This window comes from Syzygium oleosum, unplaced genomic scaffold (assembly GCF_021117445.2).
Source record: "Syzygium oleosum isolate NSW1041296 unplaced genomic scaffold, Sole_v2.1 Sole_v2.03, whole genome shotgun sequence".
Taxonomy (NCBI): domain Eukaryota; kingdom Viridiplantae; phylum Streptophyta; class Magnoliopsida; order Myrtales; family Myrtaceae; genus Syzygium; species Syzygium oleosum.
In genome coordinates, this window is record NW_026607487.1 from 3,320,137 (window position 1) to 3,337,155 (window position 17,019).

General features: G+C 38.7%; 2 protein-coding genes across 3 annotated transcripts; one reads left to right on the top strand and one right to left on the bottom strand.

Moving 5' to 3' along the window:
* Positions 1-4,057: 4,057 nt before the first annotated feature.
* LOC115691908 (E3 ubiquitin-protein ligase JMJ24) lies at positions 4,058-11,243 on the top strand. 2 transcript variants are annotated; one of them, XM_030618655.2, is made up of 14 exons: positions 4,058-4,356; positions 4,827-5,524; positions 5,852-5,994; positions 6,071-6,170; positions 6,258-6,390; positions 6,484-6,538; positions 6,850-7,543; positions 7,680-8,009; positions 8,305-8,733; positions 8,929-9,001; positions 9,473-9,558; positions 10,371-10,490; positions 10,583-10,653; positions 10,941-11,243. In XM_030618655.2, the coding sequence occupies exons 2-14, from the start codon at positions 5,000-5,002 to the stop codon at positions 11,038-11,040; spliced, it is 2,859 nt and encodes a 952-aa protein (XP_030474515.1). In that variant the 5' UTR covers positions 4,058-4,356; positions 4,827-4,999; the 3' UTR covers positions 11,041-11,243. The 2 variants fall into 2 exon arrangements, with proteins under 2 accessions (XP_030474515.1, XP_056165445.1); XM_056309470.1 differs by having other exon boundaries at positions 4,058-4,265.
* Positions 11,244-11,290: 47 nt separating this feature from the next.
* Positions 11,291-13,978, bottom strand: LOC115691911 (psbP domain-containing protein 7, chloroplastic). The gene is made up of 3 exons (XM_030618659.2): positions 13,056-13,978; positions 11,859-12,066; positions 11,291-11,709 (listed from the first exon to the last, which is right to left on the bottom strand). The coding sequence occupies exons 1-3, from the start codon at positions 13,507-13,509 to the stop codon at positions 11,397-11,399; spliced, it is 975 nt and encodes a 324-aa protein (XP_030474519.1). The 5' UTR covers positions 13,510-13,978; the 3' UTR covers positions 11,291-11,396.
* Between the last annotated feature and the right edge of the window lie 3,041 nt (positions 13,979-17,019).

Consider the following 17,019-nt stretch of genomic DNA (forward strand, 5'->3'; position numbering starts at 1 on the left):
AATCTATCATGAGTATACCGGTTTGGAATTTTTTATGGTCAAAAAATTAATTTTGAGTAAATTTATCACATATATATCAGTTTTTGATTTTTCACGGCATTAATCATTATTAATTTGCGATCAGTTAATTTCTGTTTTTTTATGTGTTATTTTGCTCAATAACGTGAATTGCCACTTTCGGTTAAACCGTAGCGATTAGTGTTTGTCGGTCCAACTTGGCCATCCGCGCGATGCGTTGACTCTTTTGACGTTCGAGGATCGAGAGCAACTCGTTGTGCTTGCAAGTGACTCAAGCCCACGATCAAGAAACCACAACCTTTTCCTTTTTAAAATAAAATGATATGCATAAATATATAATATATATCTTATAATAACTTTTTATCATAAATATACATAAGTTATGTCATTCACCGATACCACATTCCACCCAAAATATAAAAGTGCACGATTTTTCAATGCGGAAAATGACTTGACTCAAACATGAAGTTGAACTTTGCCCTTCTTTTAACAACCTATGTATTTTGATCGCGTCGCTGATATTTTTGATTAACCAAAATCTCCGGTCTTTCTTGATCAAGTGAATTATATAGTTTGAAAGTGCTTGAAGTGGTCTCGAGATCATTCTCTTCACCGATTCTTAAATTTGATAATCAGGCTTCTCAAAGCATAATTTGACATCGACTCTCAAATAAACTCGATCTACTTAGGCTGCGCATGGCAACTTGCCAAATAGTATTTGATTCTGTTCTTTTGTTCCCAGAATTTGTGCCCAGAATCAGTTTTGGAGCAGAATCAAGAATAAAAAAAAAGTAGCTTCTTGATTCTGGGAACAAAAATGAGAATCAGTTTTTTTTTTCTTCTTCTTTTTGTTGGTTTTTAATATAGCTTCTAATGTCTGGCGCGAGGGCCACCCTCGCCGTATTTGGCGAGATTAAAATATTTTAATAAAAAAATATTATTAATAAAAAAAATTTACCGGCCATGGCCAGCGACCAGGCCATGGCGAAAAAAATAAAAAAAATATTATTAATAAAAAAAAAATTTACCGGCCATGACCAGCGACCAGGCCATGGCGAAAAAAATAAAAAAAATATTATTAAAAAAAATATTTTTTATTAAAATATTATTAATAAAAAAATATTTTACCGGCCATGGCCAGCGACCAGACCAAGGTAAAAAAATAAAAAAAAAATAATTTCAATAAATTTTTTTATTAAAATATTATTAATAAAAAAATATTTATAAAAAAAATATTTTACCGGCCATGGCTAGCGACCAGGCCATGGCGAAAAAAAAAGAAAAAATATTTTCAATAAAAATATTTTTAATAAAAAAATTATTTATAAAAAAAATTTTTACAGGCCATGGCCAAAAAAAATAAAAAAATTATTTTTAATAAAAGCATTATTAATTAAAAAATATTTTACCGGCCATGGCCAAGAAGGAGGAGAAGAAAAAAAGAAAAGAAAGAAATATTAAAATATTTAAAATATTATTAATAAACAGAAATTTTATGCCGTTACCAAACGCATTTGTTCTTTTACTATTTCGAATAGAAATTTTGGACCGTTACCAAACGCTTTCAAATGCTCGAATCGTTCCCACATAAAAAAAAAATCATTTATGATCGAACTGTCTGAGGCACGGAATGGTTGCCATGCGCAGCCTTAGAAGCGTGGTTTGGATTATGGTCTTTTTTTGTTATATGTTTTAGATTAAACTCCGAGGGTTTTCTAAGTTTTTCTCCTTTTATCTTTCATATTTTGGTGTCATTTCTTTGTCGAGTAACACCCTTCCGTATTAATAACATTCCTACCACTTTGGAAAACTTGATATCATGACTATCATTGTAAAATCGTTGTCTAAAACGAAGTAAATTTCGCACTCGTAGTAATTAATTCGATAGACTTACTGATTTTATTAATTAAAAGGAAGCAAAAATCTCGCTTTTTGGGCAATTGTTTCCCTTTATTGCCCCTAAAATACCATTATTTCATGTTCTAGGTTTATAATTTTTATGGTAAAGAATGTAAATTTTTTGAAAAATAAAAAAAAATCTGATAATTAACATATGTATGTATAAGAATGCTCAAATTCGGTAAAAAAAAAAAAAACCAAATCCATAGACTCTTTTGGCAATTTCGTCTGTAAATGCAATGTGTACACAATAAGGGCATGCATCAATTTTAGGGTTCATTGTCTACGTCATAGGTGTATCCATTTAATGGCTCCGCTTCAAATCGTTAATCCATAAGACTAAGGCCTAATTTATTTCTATAAGAATGTTTTTCTTGAAAATATTTTCCAAAATTTCCCGTATTTGGAAGCGAAAAATCGATCGATCAAGGAAAATGTTTTTGGTAAAAAAAAAACCCTTATAAGGGGAAAATGACTTTTCCTTTTCGAGAGAAAGAACTCATTTTTCTCGAACTTTCTCACACAACTTAGGGCTCTGTCGTCCTTGTCCCTCGTCTCCTCTTTATCTTCGAGCTCGTCTCTCTCCGCCTCCAGAGCTGTTCCCGTCCTTTGCCGCCTAGCGCTTCTCTTCAGGATAGCAGAGCAGAGAGGGTGACTATCGCAAGGCAAATATCGTCTCCCCCAACGTTTCCTTCGGCGATAAGCGTGAGTGGCTCCTCAATCCCGCCTTCGTCGCGCTCATTTGATCCTGGCATCCAAGGTATCTCTTTGCCACTCTAGATTATGATCGAATATGTCTCTCTTTCTTTATCATCGACTATGTGGAGGTATAGATTTGCCCATCGAAATGCTCAACTTCCTTGTACAATGATGCAAAATTAGATGGTGATTTTGTTTTGAATGAATATGAGATTCATGGCCTATAAGTTAATTATAATGAGAATAGAGAAACGATTCAATGGTAGATATTGATTGAGTGGAGGTGATTTGGAGCATTCATAAATTTAGAGGTTCAGATGTGCCTGAATATTGTCTGCCAATGTAGTTTTCTTGGCTCACGGAAGAAAGAATCTTGGTGGGTTGAGTTTGACGCAACAAATGAGAATTATTGAGAGAAAATGTGATGGATTTATGATATGGAAGTTGTGAATCTTTCTAGCAATGTATCCACGGTGAAGATTTATTAAGGTACCGGCGATGGTGAGTGCAGTAGCACCGATTGAAGAAGAGGATCCTTCGTCACCTATAGTCATATTTTAATATGGTTTAATATCATGAAAAACCCAAAATTGATATATCCGTGACAAATTTACCCAAAAAAAAAAAACGGTACATTCGTGACAAATTTACCCTCCGTTAGTTTTTGATAAATTAGATTAATACAATGAAAAACTTTCCAACTGGTATATCCGTAACAAATGGAGGTAAAATCCCAAACAGGTACACCTGTAAATTGTCAAGTGTCATTCAACTTAATAATTCGACGGTAAAATGTAACGAAAGCTATTGTAGGGTACATTTGTTACATATGTACCGATTTGAAGTTTTTGGTGGTCAAAAAATTAATTTAGAATAAATTTATCGCATATGTATCAGTTTTGTGGTTTTTCGTAATATTAACCCTTTTTAATATTGGTGTCAACGAAGAAAATCGAGATGGTTTATTCACGGAGAGCAAAAGGTCCTCCAAGGGTCCCCATAAATTAAATTTTAATTGACACAAGATATCTAAAGTCCCATGAAATATATAAAACTTAAAAACTCAAAACACTTCCTTTATTTTTTCTTCTAATCAAATTTTTTGAATGGAAAGTTAGAAAAAAGAAGAAGAAAAGATGTGACCCTCATGTGATATTTTTTAAAAGACAATTCACTTATTTTCCTGCGAAATTCATCCAAATTACATAACTCAATCTCCTCCGCCGCCGTCCGCCGGCGCTTCGGCAGGCGGAGAGCCGCCGGGGTCACGCCGGCCGGAGAGTTTCCGGTCAACTCAGCTTCCACAGCGACGGTGTCCGTCTGCGCGCGATGCACAGAACAGCAGACGCGGGGAAAAATTAAAAAAAAAAAACACGGAATCTAAATTCAAAAAAAGAAATAAGAAAAAAAAATTTACACACCTGGAGGCTGGAGCTAGTTTTGCAGAGCCGAAGGCACGAGCGAGAGCTGCGAAGCTCTGCGAAGAAGACGACTTTCTCACTCTCTCTCTCTCTATCTCTAGAGTTTTCGTCTCGTCTCGTCTCGAGCATCCCTCCATCGCTGGCCGAACCGAAGCTCGATCGATCGGAGTAGCAGCAGCACACTCGCGCCTCGCGCTGGGTCGAGCTGTGTCTCGCCCAGTATAGTAGGTCAGTCGAGCATCGCCGTCGCGCGGTCCGGTTCAAAACCCTAGACCGAGGCGCGTTCCGCCGCCGCCGCCTTCGCTGTCGCCGCGATTTGGTGAGGGTTTTGCTTGGGTTTTTGATCTGTTCCGGTCGACGACCGTGCCCCTTCTTTGCGCTCGCGATCTTTAGAATGTGTGATGAATTGAGGATTTGGAGGGTTTGAGTCGTTGACGAATCTGGGGATTCGTTTTGGCTCTCTTTGGCTCCGGGTAGAGTGTTTTTGAATCGGACTCGTGCGCGAGGAAATTCGCGGTTTTTCTCGTCTTGCCCGCTTGTGAAGGGAGGATGAGCTGACAATGTGTGCTGTTTCTAGTGTTCCGAGGTAGTTTAGGGCAGTGTAGACTGACTGGGAACCACGCCCTCAAGTTGTTGTTGCGTGAATTATTGCTGGTTTTGCCTTTTCTGGGTTGGTAATCTGGTGCTGGTTTTGCCTGGTTAATTAGGTACATTTACGTTGTAGGTTAGATATACTTGATACATGTGTTGTGTCTTTCTGTTTTTAATCTCAAGTTCTCATTTTTTCAGATGTCCGAATTGTGTCCCCTTCGTTCCCTCTTATTCTGGGACTTGCTTGTCCATGACACTCTCCTCCTGAGATGAATGACAGGCGCGCTATGCAGCCCTGTGGATTGATCCCATAAGCAGTGGGTTTTTGCATGTTTATATTTGGAGCTTAAATTCATCCTGGAGAAAGTTTAATGGATCATTCACGTTTAGCCTCCGGCAATGCCGAGGACAATGTCGGTATCCCCGATGATATGCGATGCAAGAGGTCTGACGGGAAGCAATGGCGATGCAATGCAATGTGCATGCCGGATAAAACAGTGTGCGAAAAACATTATTATCAGGCAAAGAAGAGGGCCGCTAATTCCGCTTTAAGAGCTAGTATGAAGAAGGCCAAGAGGAAATCAAATGTTGAAAGTGATATATACTTGGAAAGCAAGAATGATGAGTTTGACATGCCATTGATAAACATGAAAACTGCAGTTTATCCTCTTCCGATCTCGGGGAAGAAAAGTAAGAAAAAGGTGTCTAAGAAACGGGTTCAGCATTCGCCAGAAACAACTCCTCCACGGAGCTCAACTCGCAATTTTGGAAGGCCTGTGGATAATTCACAAAGAGATTTGACAGAATTTGAAGAGAACTGGAGGTCTTATAAGACACCGACAGGGAATTCATCCAGGAACAGGTCACAAAGGAGCTATGATACTAGTCCTATGACGGTGGGTCTTTGTTCGTAGATAGTGGGAATTGTTATTACGAAGTTGTTCACTTTTGTAATTTATGATGTAGAAAACTGTCAGTGGATTGAGACGATATTGGGAAAGGTTACCTGGAGAGGCACTGGGTATGCAGCTCCCAGGTGGCATAATTATAACTGGAGAGTTAACTTCAATGATTGAAACCTTGCAGTCCATTGAGCGTGTGTGGACAAACCTATTTAATTGGCTTGAGAGCTGGGTTGTTCTGGAGATATTGGAGTCACTCTAGGTTTATTATCTCTCTTTCTCCTTTAGCTTCCTAATATTTAGATAGTGTTTTGCTTTCAGGAATACTCTGACAGAAGCACGGATTCCTCTGAAGATGCAGGTGGACAAATCTGCCATCACTGCCGGAGGAATCTCAGGGACAAAGTTATTTGGTGCCTTAAATGTGATCGGCGGGGTTACTGTGACAGCTGTATTTCTCAATGGTAGGATTGCTCTTTGATGTGCGCACCTATCATTTCGTTTCGTCAGCTTTCTAATTTGGATGCCTTAACATCGTAGGTACTCAGAAATTTCCTTGGAAGATATTCAGAAGGCTTGTCCTGCCTGTCGTGGTGCTTGTAGTTGCAAGGTGTGCCTGCGTGGAGAGCATCTGATAAAGGTACTTTATTTTAAGGATTGCTGGGTTTCGCCTAGGTTTTGTTCTATGAATTTTTTCGCATCATAACCATTTGTCTCTGAATTTCAGATGAGAATACGGGAGATTCCTGTCCTAGATAAGTTGCAGTATCTTTACTGCCTTTTATCTGCTGTGCTTCCTGTAATTCGTCAGATCCATTATGTACAGTGCTCCGAGATTGAATTGGAGAAAAGGTTGCGGGGTAAGACAGTTGGACGTTTCAGTGGCATTTCAAGTTAGACAGTTTTTCTTATGATTTATTATCCTTAAAGATTGCTCCATTTCTTTTCTGCAGGACCTGACATAGATCTTCCCAGGGTTAAATTGAGTGCAGATGAGCAAATGTGCTGGTAACTTACTACTCTTTGTAAGTTATATCCTTTGATTGAGAAATAAAATTCATGACATGTCATGACTACCGTTCACCATCTTCTGAGATACCGGCCTCTGCATCCTTGCTTTGCTGATTGTCGATTTATGTATTGAATTTCCTCTGTATAGAACTTGGCATTCTTTATTTCCTTTTGTGCAAAGGCAAGATTCTTTTGATGTTCAATAGGTTATTTTTGGTTCGATTCACGCAGTGATCAGTGATAGGAACAAATTTATTCTTCATTTTTGAAGATTTAGCTGGTGGTTTACTGGATGTGTTTCCCTGCAGCAATATTTGTAGGATTCCTGTTGTTGATTACCACAGGCACTGCACAAATTGCACGTTTGATATGTGTCTTCACTGCTGTCACGATCTTCGTGAAGCATCCAGAGACAGAGTTCAAGAAATGTCAGCCAATGATCAGATTGGTGGGAGTACTGGGGACAAAAAATCTGTAGATTATGTAAAAGGACCCAAAGTAAGATTAAAGTTTACAGATAATTTTCCTGATTGGAGAGCTGGCAGTGATGATAGTATTCCATGCCCCCCTAAGAAGTACGGTGGCTGTAATTATCCTTCTCTAAATCTAACGCGCATTTTCAAGATGAACTGGGTTGCAAAGCTTGTTAAAAATGTGGAGGAATTGGTCAGTGGCTGCATAGTTAATGATTCTGCTGATCAGCAAAATGATGGGTCAGGCCAGTCCAATTTCGGCCAGGAAGTTTCCATTCCTATAAAGGAGAGTAAAAAGGACGGCTTGTATTGCCCCACCTCTCATGATATTAGAGCACAAGGGATCAGCGAGTTCAGAAAACACTGGTTTAAGGGTGAACCTGTCCTTGTTAAGCAGGTTTGGCATTATTCATGCATTTCAAGCTGGGATCCTGTTCTCATCCGGAGGGGGATCCAGGATATAGCTGATGAGAAAATGAAATATGAGAACAAAAGGGTGAGGGCTGTAGACTGCTTGAACTGTTCAGAGGTAAGCTCTTGATGTTGATATGACATTCATTTTCTTATGTACTAAAATATTTCAGATAAAGATATAAAACCAGAAAATTCTCTTGGTGGAAGTGTCATAAGTATCTATACTGATCGTCGTGCCCGCAATGCAACAGATTGATATTGATCTTGATCAATTTATCAAGGGATACTCGGAGGGACATATTATCGAGCATGGATTGCCAAAAATGTTGAAATTGAAGGATTGGCCTTCTCCTGGTGCTTCTGAAGAATTTTTATTGTACCAGAGAACAGAATTTATTAGCAAACTGCCTTTGCTTGAATACATTCATTCTAAGTGGGGAATTCTTAACCTGGCAGCGAAAGTGCCTCATTACTCCCTGCAAAATGATGTAGGCCCTAAAATTTATATTTCTTATGGGACTAAAGAGGAACTTGGTGAAGGTGATTCAGTGACCAACCTGCATTTCAACATGCGTGACCTGGTAAATTTCTATTAATAGCCTCTGGGAGCTATATTATCTAATATCTACTACCTTATTGTCTGTTTGGGCCTTTTCAATTTGTTCGAATGAGATTCTTTTTCATGGTTAACATGATCCGGGCTACCTTGGATATAGCCCAGAAATGTGGTTATTGGTTACTATATTGGAATGTCTACCTTTACACTGTGTTTGGCAAGTTTAAATTTTCTTATAATAGTCCTCTACATGTTATGTTGTGATGAGTAAGTTGAAAAAGTTGAAAATAACTTTTACCTGACTATTGAGGTAAATTCAGGTATATCTGCTGGCACATACATGTGAAATGAAGTGTAAGAGTTGGGATAAGACAAAATTAGAGAAAAATTGGAGGTCAACTGGGCAATCTATCCAGAAACAGATGCATGGAAATCCAGATTCAGGTGCGGAAGGAAGACATGTACCTGATCTACATGCCCAGGGATACGATATTCTAGAAGATCATGGTGCCCAATTGGGTGCAAATGCCGACAAGAGAATGGAGAATCAAGAGATGGAAATGCCCTCTTCGGCGGAAGAGAAAAATGCCAATCTAGAATTCTTGAATAGAGATGATGAAGGTGGCTGTGGTGATAATCCTTCTGGCGTTCATTGGGACATATTCCGGAGGCAGGATGTTCCCAAATTAATAAACTATTTGCAGAAACATTTGAAGGAGTTGGGGAGGCCAGGGAGTTTAGATGATATAGTGAGTTTCTCTCTTAGTGCTCCCTTTTCTTCAATATCAGAAGGCAAAATACAGATAAACAACAAATCGCCGACACAAGTTCCAAATTCCGTTCTTATTCTTTTTTCATACATTATTTTGTTCTTGAAATTTTTTTATTCACAGTTGTTTGTTACATCTACCTGTTCTGCATATAATCGACTGGTTTGGTTTCAGGGGACCTATCCTCTTTTTGATGAAGTGATATTCCTCGATGCGCGACACATGAGAAAATTGAGGGAAGAGTTCGGTAAGGGCTTGGCTGTCCTCCTTCATTTCACGCTCTTTTAAAGTTTAAAACAAAGTGAGCTTATTCGTTTATCCAGTTCAATAAAATTTTAAAAAGGAAAATGAATGATGTGAGCAACACTTTTTGTTCTGCTTTATGCAGTTCCTGAGCCAATCTGTTAACTTATGAGTGGTACTGTGGGAGAGGATTTTATTAGTTTAATAGATTGTGTTACTTTTAGAATTTGGTATAGTTTACGAGCAAATTCGACTTTTCAAGCCTGACAAAAATGCTGCAATGTTTTCAAAAGTACTGTGTGTTGACTGTCCATGGGTCCCTACAGTTAATGACAGGTTTAGTCTGATAAGAAGCTTCACATTTGAACCAGCCTCCAGAATATGATTGCTCAAATCATTGTCTACTTTGTATACTTACTGAGTTCTCTGAGTTGCACATCTTAAGTCAAAGAAAATCCTTTTTGTCCTTCCTCAGGAGTGGAGCCTTGCTCATTCGTACAGCGTCTAGGACAAGCCGTATTTATCCCGGCTGGATGCCCTTTCCAGCTGAGAAATCTCCAGGCAAGTTTCTTTGTTGATCATATTTCTAGTTTTATAGCTCACCTGCAAGCTTTACGAGATCAATTTTTTCATTAGTAAACATCAGTTTCAATAAATATTTGAACTATTTCATCCAAATATCTTGGATAACTTTTGAATCACTTAAGTAAGCTATAATTGAGAAAACCCTGGTAGTTACACCTGCTATAAATTAGTAGAAGCAACCACGACAATCATGGTTTGATGTCTCTGTTTTGACAACTTATTTTCTGCTTCTCAAGTGAAACTTTATTTCACAAGGTTCTTTCAATGGAAACAGGCACAGAATGCCCTTTGATCCACGGAGAACCATGTCGTCTATATGGCTTTATTCAGAAGACGAGGGGATTATAATAATTTGTTATTTGATTTCGCTTACGTAAAAGATATATGGAGCAATTAATCATCGACTTAAAGTGTTTATTTTGCTTCATGTTCCGTGTTGTGTTGGCAATTGATCTTCTGCTTATCGTTGAACAGTGTCTCTGTGATCTTGAAAATATCTGTTGTGAACATCTGTGTGCTCACTGGCCACATATGGATCTCATTTGGAGATAACCCCATCATAATATGTTCTGTGAATTGTCTTCAATCCATGGAGCAATCACTTGAAAATACATTTTCACCTTTTCAAGATGAAGATAATTAATTAAAGTACTGACTAAAAGATCAGATCGTTCTCGAGTCTATGTTGTGGTATGCATATCCTAACATCTCATTGGAATTTTTTTTTTTGTCGGACATTGGACTTTACTTGCACCAATTTGTAACCATTCTTTCTTTTTACCTTTCAGTCTAATGTACAACTGGGCCTTGATTTCTTGTCTCCTGAAAGCTTGGGAGAAGCTCTTAGACTAGCTGAAGAAATTCGCTGTCTTCCAAATGATCATGAAGCGAAACTTCAGATTCTGGAGGTCAGCGTAACAAAAGTTTTACCTAGATTATAATGTGTCTTACAATTGTAATTGTTGCTCGGATCTTACATGTGATGTGGTTCTTTCTGCAGGTTGGAAAAATATCGTTATATGCGGCAAGTTCAGCTATCAAAGAAGTCCAAAAGTTGGTTCTTGATCCAAAGTAAGCAAACTGATCCATTTTTATTATGTGTGACCGGGAAAGAGAAATCCTGATCTTGTCTGTGGATTGTAGTCCTTGGCATGAGCTTCCTTTTCCTTGAGTCAAATTTTGGGATTGAGTGGCCAATCTTAATAATGCTGCTTCTGAAGTGATTGGCGTAAAACTTTCCAACAATTTCCTTAAGACTTCTTAAGTAGTTATCCTTATTTTCCATAATGGCCGCTGTATGCTTCTTATATGACTGTCAAGAGTAAATTTCTTATGATTCCTATATTCTCTCGCGTCAGATTCGGGGCAGAGCTTGGGTTTGAGGATCCTAATCTTACATCAGAGGTGTCAGCAAACTTGGAGAGGCTAACTAAACGAAAGCAGATCGCGTGTTCTTAAATCTTGTACAGCACTTGTAGTTTGTACAGATGATCATATTTTGGCATTTAAAGGGGAGCTAGTTTCGGCTTGGTTATATTGTATCATATGTATTTTAATGGCGGCAGGAATTATTTGCTTGTTTGTAGATGCTAAACAAGCTTCTTTTCCATGGATTGGAGTACATGTCAATTTAGATGTATACGCATTTGTGTCTTCAGAAAGTGCGTTTTCCATCAGCGATTGCTTTATGTTACTGATAGACTCTGTATAAGTAAGCAACTAAGACTTAAAGGGCCATATGTTCCCAAGGTTTTTGGGGTTTTAGAAATGGTTTGGGCTCAATTACATCTTCTAGTCCCAAAATTCTCTCTGTCTCAAGAAGTCAGTACAAAAGACTCAGCAATGGTGTATAAGTCCGATTTCACCTCCGGCCATGCTAATTCCGGCGCTTGAGCATTCAGAGTGTATAATTTGCCCTGTCGAGTGCAGCAGACAGCAATGTTATGCCGTTGGAATGAGGGGCTCTCGACTCTAAACTCGAGCTCGTAATACTTGACCATCTTGGACGGATCCTCTCGCAATGTCGATTTGACCAAGCTTCCTTTCACGTCGGGACGGCGACTCGATCCCACGATAGTCTGAACTATGGCCTCTCCTACCTCTTCTGGTCCTCCGAATGATTCAATTCTGGTTAAGAAGAAAACAGTGAGAATAGTCGTTCAATTCTGGTTAAGAAGAAAACAGTGAGAATCGTCTATAATTTCTAACGGGCAATGCTGATGTGAGGAGGCTACGCTCAGGTCTACTGTGATCAGAGTGATGAAAAGAGGACTTACGAGAAATTGAGCGGAACCTTAGACACAATGACGCTAACATTAAGCTCGCCGTTGGTGCCAGGAGGGCCGAATGCTACCGTTGGCTCATTTACGTTTTGGCGTCGCCTATTCAAGGGAGGTGGATCAAGTCCTCTCTCAAGCTCTGCCTTTCCAACGGCTCTGTATAACAGTGTCTGATCCCCAACCCAATTTGCTGGGTAAATGAACTCTGTTCATACACAGAAAACTGTCTTCAACTGATCAGTGATCGCTTCGACTTTTCTCGTGTCTTTTAACTGAAGATGCTACTTCCCTGAATGTCTATCTAGCTATCATTCAGAGAGAGAGAGAGAGAGAGAGAGAGAGAGAGAGAGAGAGAGAGAGAGGGAGAGAGAGAGAGAGAGAGTGATGAACAATTATTCTTTAACCAAGAACCAGGAAGCAAAAACTTATGCAGCAACCTTGAAGCTAGTTCAGACTAGTGGGAGGTTGGGTGCACTCAGCACTTTGCACAGGAGTGAACTTCTGGCCTGACCAAAAGCTTTACCCGAACAAAAACCATCATCAAGAAGGCAAGTTCTTAATATCTGAATCGAAGAGCCTTCTTTAAGTGAACTTCTTTTCTCAGGTGAAGCGGATCGAGAACCCGGTGCACCCACCTGGGGCTCCTCAAGAAGGCCAAGGAGCTCTCCCATTCTCCGTGATGCGGACATCGGCTTCTTCATTTTCTTCCCCCCATGGCAAGCTCACAGAAGGTGACCTGCCGGTGCGCCGGGCTCTTGATCCGCTTCATCTGAACCTTCCACGAGCTGTGCATTCACCGAAAAAGAATTTACCTAAGCAGCTGTTTGATTCAGATATCAACAACTTGGCTTGTCAATGCTGGTTTTCGTTCGGGTAAAGCCTTTGGCCAAGAAGGGGTGATCAATCTCCCACCAGTCTGAACTGGCTTCGAGGTTGCTGCAGAGCTTTTGCTCCTAGTTCTCTGTCAAAGTGAGAATCGATGCTCTCCCGCACCTCTCTCTCCTGGTTATTGGTTAAAGTGAGAATATCTCTCCACCTTTACACATCACTTCCTTTTCTTTTTTTTTGGTCCCAGCCATTGACTCCTTCCCAAAGACGATATTATGAGGCCAAAGGATGTATGTTCTGCTTTGTGAGAAGAGATTAGAGCCTATGACTACCAAAAATGCTGCAAGTTCATGGTAACTTACTAACCAAATCCTTCATTAGTGTCAATGCATCGACTATACCCTTTGATGGGATAGAGCACGTCCAACTTCACATCCCGGCCGGTCTCCGGCAACAGCCCGAGAATCGAGCTCGTAATTCCAGCAAAATTAGCGCCGAGAGCCACGAGAGAGGCCGAACCAACGCCGATGAGGATCCTCCTCCTGAACGTCAATGCCAGGGGCGCGAATTGCTCGGCCGGAGATCTCCTGGGCCGCATCGACGCATCCCTGAAACTCTCTTCTGGGTCGTCGTTGGATCGCGCCATCGTGTGAATCCGACGGAGAGATTGGAATCTGCATCCCATGTGGTAATGTGAGTTCAACATTGAGCTCTTTGCCGTCTTTAAGTGTGCCAGAATGATGGGGTTACAGACAAATACACGGTACAACATAGGTTTAGGTGATGCCGCGCATGGAGTGTGATTTTCAGAGGAAACCATTCCGTAGGTTCTCTGATTCGATAAGCTTATCTAGTTTTGGTGGTCCATAATTTCTCTCAGGGACTAGAAAAAGATGCACGCTTGCTGCACGTGAATCTAACTACTACCTCTAAGAAATGTTTTATGTAGTAGGCCCTGAATGAGCAGCGCTTCTTCATTGCGTGGAGGGTTCTGTCCTTCCCCATCCTCTTGAGAACTCGCCAGATGAATCAGCCTCAGGGATGGCTTTTCCTGCAACCCCTTAAGTACTCACCTCAGTTGACATCTCTGTGTATTCCAATAATTTCGGACCGGACGGACGGAGGAGGAAGGGAAGCCGATCCAAAGTACAGGAACATGGTCCAGGTTGCAGAGTGGAGAAATCCCTCTGTTCTGAGCCATTGAGTTTGAGGTGTGGTTGGAAACTCGGAGCCTTCCTAAGACCACATCTGCCTTAGCCATCGCCTCTTTGACTCTTCCGCGGGGATTCATCACTTGGCCTAAATAACAAACTTCAAGCCTTCCCACGAAATTCCTCAATGCAACTGACTCACTCACATCGGCGCCATTCCAGATCGCTCTAGTGAACGTGAACAAACTGGCTAGAACAATAGAGAGCGAAAGACGAGATTCGAATCATATGAGGTGCTTTAAGGATGAGAATGAGAACGAGGAGCGAGGAAAAACAATGGTTTGGAGCTTTGAAGAAGAAAAAGAATGGAAAAGCCATCAGCCCAGGTTACACACTGATCAAAAGTATGGAAGATTAACAAACAAAAATCAGAATTAACCAGGCAAGCTAGCCTTAATTGAGTGAGAAAAATCATTGATATTTCAGCATATCTCGTGTTACATGGTGAAGAGTCTATACACAGCTCAGAGAGGTCCCCTTTAAAACATAGTGTTCAATGACTATCCAAGCACATTCTCCTCCTAACATCCATACAACAGAGAATCCTTCCTCTAACAACACTCCTAATTCTTTGCTCAATCAAATCGACATTGACAGAGGAGGAGGAGGAGGAGGAGGAGGAGGAGGAGGAGGAGGAGGAGTCACGTAAACATGGATTCCCAGTAGCCCAGATGGCATATATGAAGGCATTCCAGGTCAAGTTGAAGAGTAAACATGGAAAAGAGACTTTGCCTTGAAGGTAGAGACAGCCCAAGCCACCTCATTGTTCCAGGCACCAGGATTTTGATGAACAAAATGCAATTCTAAAACAGGAGTCCAGACGCTGACTGAAACAGGTCAGTCTTCTGCCACTTCAAGATTCTAACCTTGGTTGCAAAGCCTATTCAGCATAGTTGGGAAATCATGAAGGAGAAATAAGAGAACAATATCAATTTGAAAAAGAAGAGAGAGGATAACTAATGTCAAGGGCTCAAAATATTTGTCAAAGCTATAATGGTATTTGACTTCAGAAATTGAAAATTAAGGTGATGAAAACCACGTTTAATCACTCTTCTTTTTTCTTTTTAGTTTTTCTATTTCTATGCAGGAAATATATTTTTAAGTGGGTATTACCAACCGACCCAAAAAAAAAAGTGGGTATTACCATATTTATTGAAGGCACTATATTTTCTATTATTATTTTTAAATTTTACTTTCTGTACATATTAGCTTTGTTGAATAGAGAAATCTCCAAGAAATTTATTTCTTTTCCACTTTGAGGCAATTTATGGATCTCTTGTCAAGTAAATTCCACAGAAATTTGAACATAAACAACTTTTTAATACAATCAAATGTTTATTAACTTTATTTTTGTTGTGCAGAATCACCATTAAATTATTTCTTATCGGTTGTCTTTATATACATTAAATGAGATGACTGGATGCAACAAAAAAGCCCTCCTTGAATATTTACCAAAATAAAATCACAATTACATTCCTCAATGCTCAAATTTAAGAGATAAAATTTAATTAAATCAAACCTTTGCATGAAATGAGAAAATTTTTTAAATTGACATTTATTTTAGATTGACAAAAACTAGTATCATTCATGTGTGTTTACGAATAAAAAAGTAACTAAATCGAAAGAAACTGTGCAACATGGAAAACAGTTAAAGGCAATATTGTCTAACTGGCGAAAAAGAGTGGATTTAATCATATGGGAGTGGAAATATCCCCATACATTTAAATTTATATATTGTTGAATTGGCTAAATTCATTAAGTGAGTCATCGAATAACGAATGCTTCGCATATCCAGTCTCTCTTGAATTAGTCGACTAAATTGTCTTAAAGTTGTCTAGACAAAAGGTAAACCGATTTTGGAACTTTCCATTTTCACTAGCTCTTTTCATACACTCTTACAATAAGAATTTACGATGATTATAAAAAAAGTTTCAGATACTCCCAAAAAAGGGGTTTTCGGAGGAAATGCAATACATAAATATTACATATATATGTACATATTAATCCCTATCATGACTATGTAATAGCGATTACTTCATGACGCCGCATATAATTGCTATTATATCAATTATAACATCTCAACATAAAATAATATCACATTGATGCGTTAATTGTTAACGAATTAATGGGATACTATATGTAATTTAGGAAGTTTAACGACTTAGAAATAATAACATGTTATGGATTATTTTATGTTAATGACATATTAACAACATACTATGTAATCATTTACTATGCATAGTATAGCACTTAGCAGTTATTAGTTAGTTCTTTTACCAAAGGTTATTGATTAGTTAAATTGATCAATTATAATGATAACAGCTAAAATGATCTAATATTGGTAACATTAATTGCAATCGTAAATTATTGGAGAGTATGGCCATTTTGCACATTTATTCTAGATTTCTTTAATATTATAGTAGCAAATAAGGTAAAGTACTAACTATTATAGCTACATTTTATAATAACTATTATACTCTATTAACCTGAACCAAACTTGTAGTAAAGCTTTGATAAAGTTCTTTAGTGTACCTTACTAATTTGTGGGATGTATTACCAACTCCCTGTTCTATGACTTATTCACCTTTTACTCAAGTTAATCCAACTTTTAGACATACTTTTTTTTTTTACAAATACCTTGTTCACCCTTGATAGGGCCTAATTCCTTAAAAAGCACCAACTTTATCATGGATCATGATTCTGGCCCAAACCTTTTTTTTGTGTTATAAAATAGCAACTTTAGGTTGGATCCCAATTTTGGCCCCAATTTTTTGTTGTTTTATAAAAAAACATACAAACTTTTTGTCATTACCCAAATCTAGCCCCCATCAAGTTTCATCTAATGATGTCGTTAAAGATTTGATGTGTCATTCAATGTGTACACGGTGGAAACTTGATGGAAGTTCGACAGAGGCTAGACTTGGATACCAACTAAAAGTTTGTGCTTTTTCATGAGATAAAAAAAGTTGGGACCAAAATTGGGACATGAGCTAAATTTATCATTTTTTTATGAGATAAACAATTTTGGGCCAGAATTATGACCGGAGATAGAGTTGATGCTTTTTTATGAGACAAAAAAAATTCGGGCTAGAATTAAAAGTTCAGTTAAAGTTAAAGTT

Bases quoted from the DNA above. Each gene is read 5' to 3' on its own strand.
- LOC115691908 (XM_030618655.2), top strand. From the start codon at position 5,000: ATGGATCATTCACGTTTAGCCTCCGGCAATGCCGAGGACAATGTCGGT. The intron at 8,734-8,928 runs GTGAGTTTCTCT...GTTTGGTTTCAG, and splicing joins CAGGGAGTTTAGATGATATA to GGGACCTATCCTCTTTTTGA. The intron at 10,654-10,940 runs GTAAGCAAACTG...CTCTCGCGTCAG, and splicing joins AAGTTGGTTCTTGATCCAAA to ATTCGGGGCAGAGCTTGGGT.
- LOC115691911 (XM_030618659.2), bottom strand. From the start codon at position 13,509: ATGGTTTCCTCTGAAAATCACACTCCATGCGCGGCATCACCTAAACCT. The intron at 12,067-13,055 runs GTTAGTAAGTTA...GTGTATGAACAG, and splicing joins TGACACTAATGAAGGATTTG to AGTTCATTTACCCAGCAAAT. The intron at 11,710-11,858 runs GTAAGTCCTCTT...CTTCTTAACCAG, and splicing joins AAGGTTCCGCTCAATTTCTC to AATTGAATCATTCGGAGGAC.